The sequence below is a fragment of the Diabrotica undecimpunctata genome, chromosome 10 (genome assembly GCF_040954645.1).
Source record: "Diabrotica undecimpunctata isolate CICGRU chromosome 10, icDiaUnde3, whole genome shotgun sequence".
Taxonomy (NCBI): domain Eukaryota; kingdom Metazoa; phylum Arthropoda; class Insecta; order Coleoptera; family Chrysomelidae; genus Diabrotica; species Diabrotica undecimpunctata.
The window spans coordinates 49542927-49554427 of record NC_092812.1 but is presented as its reverse complement, the minus strand read 5'-3'; the positions used below and the strand labels follow the sequence as shown (position 1 = coordinate 49554427).

The 11501-nt window shown below is 36.0% G+C and overlaps 1 protein-coding gene across 1 annotated transcript; it reads right to left on the bottom strand.

Moving 5' to 3' along the window:
* Positions 1–1036: 1036 nt before the first annotated feature.
* Positions 1037–11292, bottom strand: LOC140451707 (uncharacterized). Its single transcript, XM_072545551.1, has 2 exons — positions 11235–11292; positions 1037–2208 (listed from the first exon to the last, which is right to left on the bottom strand). Exons 1-2 carry the CDS (start codon positions 11290–11292, stop codon positions 1037–1039), a joined length of 1230 nt encoding a protein of 409 aa, XP_072401652.1.
* Between the last annotated feature and the right edge of the window lie 209 nt (positions 11293–11501).

The window sequence follows — 11501 nt, the reverse complement described above, 5'->3', positions numbered from 1 at the left end:
CAGCATAGCAAGGTCGTCCGCGAATGCGAAGGGGGTCACACCCTCCTCATATTCGCAGTTTAAGATCCCGTCATATGCTAGGTTCCACAACGTCGGACCCAGGACGGAGCCCTGTGGGACTTCAGCCGTTACATCCACCATCACACCATTTTCCACCACAATCTTCCTCTCCCAATTAGCCCACAAGCCCATTACGTGACCCCACTGCAATGTATTAAAAGCATTTCGGACGTCAAAGAGAATCAGGACGACCGATCGATGATCAGCCCCAATTCCCCGTACCGCCCGAAGCACATCGGAGTTAAGGGAAGAAGTGTTTTCGGAGATAACATTGAAAGTTTGAGTAAATAAGGATACTCTTTTGTTTTTTAGATGATTATAAGTTACACTACCAGCGACAATCCAACCAAAAAAGGTGTTTTGAAGTACAGGGAGATTTTTTCCTAATCTTACGATGCCATCGGTAATGAGTTCGTAGTATTTGTCAGCACCTATCAAAATGTCAATGTGTCTGCGGTAGTGGGGTGGTTATTCTATCGAGTACGTATCAAGATATGTTAAGTTTATTGCTTTTATCATTAGTAGAGAAAATTGTAAGATTTGCCATTATGTTAGACATGATTGAGCTCTGGGCAATTCCAGAAATTTAAAGTGGTTGTTGGAGGGTTTTACAGCTAATTTTTTCAAAAAGATTCCTTGATATAAAGCTACTTTGACTAGCATTATCGAGAAGTGCCTTGGCTGTTATCATATGTCCTGATTTTGATTGAATAGATATTTTAATTGTTGCTAATAGAACATTACAAGGTTTAGCGGAGAATGTAAGGTCGCCTGTGGTATCTAGAGATACCGCTGTGACAGACTCGGGGTGGATGTTATTGCCAGAGGAGAATGGCATGTCGTCGAATTCTGTATGATTTTTATTAGAATTTAAATTAGGGTTTGATTTTTCTTGAGTTTGATGATAATTGTGTTTTCTGGAGTTGGCATCAGAATGTGTTTGATTTGAATTGGGTCTCCAATTATGTTGATTGCCTTAAGGATAGGTAGTTCTTTGGCCTTGAGATGTGCCTGGATTGTGAGATGGATGCGAGAAGTTAGTGTTGTGGGTTTTGCGTACGTGCAAGAGAGTGTGATGTTTTTTAGAACAAATCGAGCAAGTTTTAGAGATGCATTCATTGTAAGAATGTCCTGTGCCCAAGCAGTTTGTGCACATGTGTTGAGAATGTGTGAAATTTAATTTATCAGAGTGTGGTAGAGATGAGAAACGTGGACAACGATATATTTTATGAGACAAGTCATTACAGTATATGCATTTAGAAGTGGAAGAATTATTGTAGGTAACATTGGTGTGAAGAGAAGTAGTGCGAGAGAATTTCGGAGAAGGTTTTTCCGTTTTATAGTCACGTGAGTCACTTAAATCACCTAATAAATTGCAACTATCTTCTAAAATGTCTAGAAACTCGTCTAATGTGGGTAAATCTGATTTAATTCTTTTTTCTCTGTATTGTTTTTTGGAGTTATAGTCAATTTTTCTTGACAAAATATAAACTAAGATGATATCCCAAGTGTTTACTGGAATGTTTAAGTTTTTTAAAGATTGAATGTGTTTTCTTATTGTAGTTACGAAGTCTCTTAGTGTTTGGGCATTAACCTTAGTGAGAGTGGGGTAGTCCAAAATGGATTTTAAGTGTGCGTTGATTATATTTAAGTTATTAGAGTATCGTTTTTCCAAGAGGTCAAGAGCAATGGTAAAGTTTTCGTGGGTTAATTCGAGAGAGTCAATTAAGGCGAGAGCTTCATTTTTTAGAGAAGATTTTAGGTATATAAACCATTGAATATTTGTCAGAGAGGGGTTATCAATGATTAAAGAGGTAAAGAGTTGATAAAATGATATCCATTCATCGTAGTTGCCTGAGAAGATTTGAAGTGATAATTGGGGTAGTTTTACATTAGTTGGCGTGGTTTGTGTAACAGTGGGAGTTTGAGTGGTAAGACTGGGTAGATTTGACTCTACGAGAGATTTGTACTTTTCGCGTAATAAAGTTAAATATTTAAAATAATGTTTTTCCATAAGATCACGATTTTCAAGAGCATCGGCATCGTCAGTGGCATGTTCTATGTTATCTTGTATAACATTATAACGTTCAAAATGTTTAATTATTGATTCTTCTCTTAGTTTTAATTCTGTTATAGTTAGTTGAGAATCTAAAAATTGATCACACCAATTATATCTCCAAATAGATCACACAGCCGACTTTGCCGTTGCTCGTTGTTTTTTCAGTGCCTCCATTATTAAATATAGGTTTTAAATCTAAACAAGTATGATATATGCAATCACTAAAAACACCTTAAATTCACTTGCGAAAACACTACCGCGTTAGATATAGCACAACTTTTATAAGCGCCCTGAAAGAAAAACAATACAATACAAACAAATTAATAGAAATATCAATAAATGAATATTTAACTGTGTTGTAGAATATGTGTAGTATATATAAAATCGTTAAATATATGGAGGCACTGTGAAATCGGTAAGTATAATATTTATGATGTGTAAAAATATTAAAAGTATTTATTTAGTGAAATTTCAAAGATACTAATAATAAGTTTTTCGCTTGAGCAAATAAATGTTTTTAATTCTTAAAACTAATTATTACAAAGAATTTCTTAAAATAATTATTATTCAAATTTTTATTTTATGCGAAACAATAGTGTCTTTCTTAGTATCGAAATTATTCTGTGAGCACGTGGGAAGAAAGAACTTTTTCTGTACCTGCAGTGATGAGCGGTGTACCTGATGCCGTGAATTCTCACACAGCCAATGACGCGACGTAGCAATTTGTAGAATAAAATATATTTTAAATATATTTGTGTTGAATTTGTTATTTATATAAATCCTAGTTTATAACATCCGGCTCGAAGGACCATGGAACCGGCTGGGTTCCTCTGCATCGTCCAAGTGGGCCGAATAAATACTTCGGCTGGTTACAAATAATTATAAGGTAATTACTTCGGATTATCCTTCGACTTGGTATATTTCCATTAAGCGGTGGTTCGTTTTGTTACGTGGATTTAATTAAACTACTCTTGCTCAGTAGAAATGTATTTCAATTATAAATAGTATACCCTTAATTGGTTGATAAACAATATAATAATTACTATTTATTTGCTCGTTGCTTGTTTGTATAATAAATATTAACACTTACAGTTATTATTGTTAAGATGTGATCGGATGGTTCACCATGCGGCAGTTAAACTTAAGAGCGATGTCTTCTCGGAGAGTTGAACGTACAAGAGAGAGAATTCTGTGCAATCTTTCGTATCGTCAAATTTTGGTCTGTACCAAAGGGTGGTTAGGGGTAGGACGCGAGGGCGCTGTTGCCAGTTTGGATCAAATCCGAACACCGTACCTTTAGTAAGTACATAATAATTATCGTGCTGTAAGATTAAATCTGCTACCGGGGCAACCGTACCCATAGCGTAAAAAACCCTTAATCGAGACCGGATTTTATCAGGTACTACCCTTATAATCGTCGCCTGCCCATAGTTACTTTAAGTAACTATTAACAGCACTCTTCTACTTTCCCATTTAACCTATACTGAACAAAAAACGTGAGACGGACTATAGTTGCCAATATCCCAATAAACACGGAAATCTAAGAAGAAGAAAAATAATCTAATTTTCCGAATACTCCATAAGCTACTGTAAAACGTTTTTCATATCGGCCTTTGTGATAAACTGCTACATTTTGTTAAATCTATTTCAAATAAATTCGTTTTATTTAGTTTATGACTGAAGTTATGATTGAATCAATAAAGAGGCAAATACCTTCATAACGATATCTTTTTCCGATAAATTAATGTATTCAAGTTGCGAGCGCGGCATAAAATGTTTATATTATCCTTTCTTCTAATCTGTTTTGTTAGCTCGTTGTATGTCGTTTAAAGTTATAAATGAGGTTAGTATATAAGAGTATTTCAGTTATAAGTTGTAACTTGGCGCCAATAAAAACTTTGTGAAATAATACATTTTACTCATGAGAAAAGTTTTCATTGAAGCCAGTTCATTATGGAAAATACTTCAAGTTTGTTGAATAATATTATGTTTTGAGTCACCTAGGATGCCTCACGAGAACTATTATATATTCCCTTTAGTGAAAAATTATAACCATCAATATTTCATGAGCCCAGGAACTCTTCAAAGTTTAAATTTCAGACAATTGGCGTAGATCGACGAATTGTACAATTCTAGTTGGTCGCAATATGTCTTACAAAACTTTTAATCAAACAAAGCGAATCTCTTATATATTATATATATCATGTGTTTGTTTGAAATCCAGTTTTAAAACCGTTTGAATTTATGCTGTTTGTTTCTAACTGATTGTTACAGGGGGACTACAAATTCTTAATACAGTAAGCGAGATTTTATATATTTTTAAATACTAAAAGTAACGGGTGTTTTTTTTAGAGGTATAGAACTTTAAAGTGGAATAAAACAAAGATTATTTTTTATATGAACAGGAAATTAACTTTATTTGAAAGATAATTTTTTGACATTATATTTTAAATATGATATCTGGCATATGACCACCAAGGCTGGCTCTGACATAGTCTAATCTGGAGGTCCAATTTTCGACAACTTTTTCCACTATTTGTGGCCGTATATCGGCAATAACGCGGCGAATGTTGTTCTCCAGTTCGTCAATCGTTTCAGGCTTATTGGCATAGACTAGCGACTTCACATAACCCCACAGAAAATAGTCTAACGGTGTTAAATCGCACGACCTTGGAGGCCAATTCACGGGTCCTAAACTCCTAAACGCGAGATTATGCGGTTACCAAACGTTTCCCTCAATAAATCCATTGTGGCACGAGCTGTGTGACATGTTGCGCCGTCTTGCTGAAACCACAGCTCCTGCACATTATGGTTGTTCAATTCAGGAATAAAAAAGTCAGTAATCATGGCTCTATAGCGGTCACCATTGACTGTTACGTTCTGACCAGCATTGTTTTTAAAGAAGTACGGACCAATGATTCCACCAGCCCACAAAGCACACCAAACAGTCAATTTTTCTGGATATAGTGGTTTCTCAACATACAGTTGAGGATTATCTTCACTCCAAATACGGTAGTTTTGTTTGTTAACGTAGCCATTTAACCAAAAGTGAGCTTCGTCGCTAAACAAAATTCGCTTATGAAAGTCGGGATCAACGGCAATTTCGTTTTGGGCCCATTCACCGAATCTACGCCTTGCTAGGTGATCGTGTGGCTTTAATTCCTGCACGAGTAAATTTTGTAAGCACGCAAACCAAGATCTTTTCGCAAAATTTTCCATAAAGTGGATGGACACATATCCAACTGCTGTGCACGATGGCGTATAGACTGATTCGGGTCTTCCTCTATACTACGCTCAACAGCAGCAACAACATCTTCTGTACGCACTGTACGACATCTCTGTGGATGCGTATTATCATTAAGAGTGAACGTGGTGCGAAAACGTTCCACAGTTGATCGAATTAATTGCTCTGATGGGCGATTATGTATACCATAAAATGGACGTAGTGCGCGATACGTATTCCGAACAGAACTATGATTTTCAAAATAAATTTGCACAATTTGAAAGCGTTGTTCAGGCGTCAGTCTATTCATATTGAAATGTCAAACTAAAGTAAATAATAATCACCTGACAGCTGTCAAAATGGCCGCCCCTTAAAAACGTGTTGTCAACTTCTATTTCTATACCTCTAAAAAAAACACCCGTTATATCCAATATAAATCTGAAAATAAAAAAACTGTCTAAGAATGGTTAGGATTGAGTATACAAGAAAAGAAAAAAAGGTTGAAAAAAGAAATAGAGAAGATGAGGAGGTCTTTGGACGACTGGCAAGAATAGAAACCAGAATAAAGATATGATTAAGATTATGCGAAACATTGTGGCTAAGAATGATAATATGATCATCATCATAGTTATTAAAATCGTAGCAGATGTGTCGCGGTTCATCATTTAGCTTCAGGAGCTAGGATAATTTGATCAATCATATTTCTCCACCGGCCGCGGTCATCTGTTACATGTACTGCCTCAGTAAATCATTTGTTGAGAAGCTTTTTCTTAATGTCTGCCCATAGCTATAGAGATGATTCCTTGGAACACTAACCGCTCCATTTTGTGATCGCTTCGATGAATATTACCAAGTAACTATAAAATTTTAGAGTAAACAGTACTAGAAAGACGCTGATCTAGAACCAAGACATTCGTGCGGCGAGCCGTCCATGGAATTCGAAGCAGTCGTCTCCATGTCAATATTTCAAAAGCGTCTAAGCGTCTTCTATATGATACTTTAACTGTCACATATTTCGCATGGATAGTAAAATATGTAAAAGACCAGAGTTGAAACGATTCTCTTCTTGTTTGTCAAAGTAATGTCATGATCACACCATACCCCATTTAGTTCAGTCATTGCTGCTCTTGCTAGTTGTATACGTCTTCAAATTTCGGGTTCAGAACTGCCTATGTTAACTAGAGCTCCTAGATATATCATAGAGAATATCTACTTCGCACCCCGCAATAGTTTGGATTTCAGGAAAGTGTTCTTGACTATCAATAACCATGATTTTGGTTTTGTTGTAGTTAACCATAAGTCCAAACTTAGCACTCTACCTCGAGTTTTTTCAACAGTTAGTAATTTCTTCCGGAGTAGAGGCTAGAAGTGTAGTGTCTCCTGCGACACGCAAGTTAGATATCTTGAAACCCGAAAATTCCTCTCATTCATCCAAAACTCTGCGCAATATGAACTCTGTATAGATGTGAAATAATATGGGAGATAAAACGCATCCTTCGGTACTCACTTCTCGAAAGAGCATTCGTCAGATAGGCATCCGTCCATTAAAATATACAAGGTGTTTCAAAAAATGTTACACCGTCCATAGGATAGGTAAAAAATTGGAAAATAATTGGGGTTTGGCTAGTAAAAAATTTTTGTAATGACATCCATTTTCAAGATAATAGGTGTTGAAGAAAAAAAAATGTTACACATTTTTTACGATTTTTTACAATTTTGCCGAAACTACTGACAACATCTGACTCTCATTTGTTTTTATATCTGACTCTCATAGAGGGCACTAGTTACAAGGTTCTTACCAAATATTATTCAACATAAATTTTTTAAAAGTAGAATTAATAATGAAAACTTTTAGTGAACTTAAACATCATACATCATACATCATACGATTTTACTACAAAAAAGTTCTCTAGGTAAAACTCAATACTGTGTACCGTTTTCGGAATATTTTGATTTGAAAATTATGAATTAATAACCGATGCTTGTATAAAGTAATGATAAAGTTTTAATAGGTATATCTTGATTTTCTCTAAGTTTGCCATAAGAAACTGACATCTATTGATTGTTTTGACGATAAGGCAACAATAATTAGATTTCGGAAACCTTGTTATTTGTAAAATTAGACATTGCTAATCACAATTTACTCAAATGTTGAATACACCGATATGTTATTAACCTTAGGCGAGTGTTTAGGAAACACTCGCCTAAGGTTAAGTGCAGCTTTTAAAATGTGAGATCAAATAAAATAAATTCTGGTAGAACAAGAACAACAAGAATAATTAAAAACGAAAATATGATTTTGAAGATCCAACAGCTAGAGTAAGGAATCCACGAGTCAAAAGGGCATCACGTTACTAACACTTATTTAAAGTTAATGTTTGGGCAGCAACTTTAGGTAACAAATTAAAAGGTTATCATATTCTACTTGGAAATTTAAATGGTGATATGTACTTTGATTTTTTAAGCAATCACTTTTTCGAGATATTAGAAGCTTTAACGCTAAACGAAATCTATGGCAGGCAAATCGTGATACTGGGAGTATACGGCCCTACGGATAACAGTCTGGTAGCAGAAAAGGATCAGTTCAAGGATACCTTACAAGAAGAGATCGGAAAAGTGAGACCAACACAAGAAATAATAATAGCACGGGACCTAAATGGAAGAACAGGGAAACGACAAATGATAGCACGATAGACTGTTTTGGAGAAGATGTAACAAACGATATTGGAGAAAGACTAATTGACCTGTGCGAACTGAACAATCTGAAAATTACTAACGGCTTTTTCAGACATAAGGACAATCATAAATATACGTATGTACAAACAACGAGAAACATCAGATCCATTATCGATTACATAATTGTCAGCAAAAGTAGTACTATCAAAATTAGAGATACACGAGTAAAGAGAGGAGCCGAATGTGGCACTGACGACCGATTAATAATTTCACAAATAAGGTTTCCGTACACGTTGAACACCCAAACTAGAAGGAAGAAAGAACACGAAGAAGACCAAGTAGAAAATAATCATAAAGAAGAAGAAATGAAGTTCAACGTAAATTTACTTCAAGAGGAATCCATAAGGGACCTATACCAGAGAAGACTGGATCAGAAGTTACAGGATTTCGGTTTTAGAAACGTCAAAGAAACGTACGAGCACGTCAAACGCAGCATAAAAAAGGCGGCATTAGAAGCTTTGGGGAAACTTGAGAAAAGAAATACCCAACACAAAGTTAAAATAAACAAAGAAACCAAAAAATGTATTGAGGAGAACAAAATTCTATATATGAAAAGTATGAGCACCCACTCCCCAGAAGACACACAGAAGTACAAAGAGAAAAACAGAGAAGTAAAACGAAGAAGGGCAAAAGAAAAGAATGAAGAATGGGAAGAAACATGTGCACAAATTGAACAATACATAGGAGGAACAAGGAATTCGGAATCCTGGAAAATACTGAAATCTTTAAGGAAGAATAACAACAAAGAGGTCCAAATACAATACATATCAGAAAAAGAGTGGGAAGACTACTATAAAGAACTACTCACAGAAAACCGCCCAGATTTCATAGAGACAGACACAAAACAGGAACAACAACAAAATCAGAATGAAGAACAGATTGAGATAACATTAATCGAAGTAAAGAATGCCATAAAGACTTTAAAAAACAAAAGATCAGGAGGACCAAAAGGAATAGTTAATGAACTAATTAAGTACGGAACGGACAAACTACACAGAATTATACACGAAATGTTCAGTTACGCTATAAACCTGAACGAAATACCAGAAGAATGGTCCAAAGCATATATAACCTCAATACATAAAAAGGGAGATAAGAAGAAACGCGGGAACTACAGAGGCATCAGTGTGATAGCATGTATGGGCAGGTTATATGGAAAAATACTGAAAGAAAAACTGGAAAAATCTATCTCAAATAAAATCGGAGATCAGGCGGGGTTCACGGCAGGAAGATCTTGCATAGACCACATATATACACTCCAACAATTAATTGAAAAAAAAAATGGCAAAAAATAGACCAGTACACATGGCATTCATAGATTTAAAAAAGGCATATGACACGGTCCCCAGAAAACAACTATGGAACACGATGGAGGAAATTGCAATAACTCAAAGGTTAATAGAAGCCGTAAAAAACCTTTACAACAACAACAACAAGGTAAGAGTTAAAACCGGCAATAAATACTCCAACGGATTTAAGACCACAAAAGGCTTATTGCGGGGATGCTCTACATCTCCGACACTGTTCAAGATATTCCTAGAACGACCATGGAAAAGTAAATGTGAAGGGATGGGAATACCAATCCGGGACAACTTTTTGTACACATTAAGCTTTGCAGATGACCAAGTGGTAACGGATCAAGATGAAGAAGATCTGTGCGATATGCTCCGAAAATTAGAAAAGGAATACACAAAAAATGGACTGGAAATAAATCTAGAAAAGACCGAATATTTAACAACAGAGCAAGAACCGATGAGAAACTTGGAAATAGACGATAATAGGGAAATTAACGGCACTGACAAATTCAAATATTTAGGATTCATACTCTCAAAAAATGGAACCACTGAGCAAGAGATAACCAGCAGATTAGCACAGACAAGAACATGTATTAAACAAATGATCGGGGTACGGTGGGATAGACAGATTACCAGAAATACAAAGAAGAGAATTTATAACACCTTGGTACGCAGTATAATGACCTATGGAGCAGAGAATTGGGTAATAAATAAACGAAACAGGTCCAAAATTACAGCAACTGAAATGAAGTTCATGAGAAGAAGCTGCAGAGTGACAAAAATGGATCACATCAGAAATGAGGAGATAAAACGAAGAATGGCAGTAGAACAAGACATACTCAGCTACATCGAAGAAAAACGTTTAATTTGGTATGGACATGTGAGAAGAACAGATCATACAAGGTGGATAGCAAAGATTTCGGATTGGAGCCCAATAGGAAGGAGGGAAAGAGGTAGACCCCAAAGATCATGGAGGGATGAAGTGGACGAGGCCATGGAAAGACGAGACCTTAGAGATGGAGAATGGCAGAACAGAAAGGACTGGAGACGTTGGCTGATAGAAGGAAGGCGGCGACAGCTGTAAAAATCCTTATATAGATAGATAGAAATGTACATCTAAACAACACAATAGGTATGGGCGACTGGAATATTATAACCACAAATGGCAAATAAATAGAGATTGTATAAGAAATGATAAATTATGGCTTCTATAACTTATGGCTTCTATAACTTATGGCTTCTATAAATTATGGATAACATCTCATTTAGATGAAAAATAACTGGCCGCGCTGACTTAGTCCAACATCGAATAAACACTGACATCTTCAACCCTATAAGACAGGCACCAAGACGTCTCCCATTTGCAAAACAAAAGATGCTTTTGCCATCCTTAAAGATACGCGGAAAGAGAATGTAAACTAAGAGTCAAAGAGCTCTTGGTCCTCTTAAGTGGTGTTGGTAACTAAGAAAAATAGCTCCACAAGCTTCTGGGTCTACTACAGAAAGGTGAATAGCGTCACCAAAAAAGATAACTAACCACTGCCCCGAATTGACGATACCCTAAGCACTTTGGCTGGATCGAAATGGTTTTCTACAGTGGATCTCAAAAGCAGCTATTGTCAAGTTGCAGTGCATCCTGAAGACACAGAGAAGACCGAATTTTCTGCTGAAAATGGGCTCTACTAATTCAAATTGATGCCATTCGGATTGTTGTGATGCACCTGCTACGTTTAAATGATTAATGGAGCTAGTACTTAGGGAACTGTACTGTTATACATCGACGACATCATGGTAATTGGAAGATATTTAGACGAAAATCTTGCCAATTTGAAATAAGTTTTCAAGACTTAGAAACGCTTACCTAGAAGTAAATTCGAAGAACTGCAAGTTTCCAAGAAAAAGTTAGTTTTCTTGGACATGTAATTTCATTCTCAGTAGTTGCAGTAGACCTAAAAGAAATAAAAGCAGTACAAGAATGGCCCACACCAAGAAACAAACACGGTATTCGAAGCTTCCTTTGATTTTGCAGTTGCTAACATCGCTTCGTCAAAGATTTTGGAAAGATTGCCAAACCTTTTCATAACCTGACTGAGAGGAAGCTGTTATTTTACTGGATACCAGACTGCCA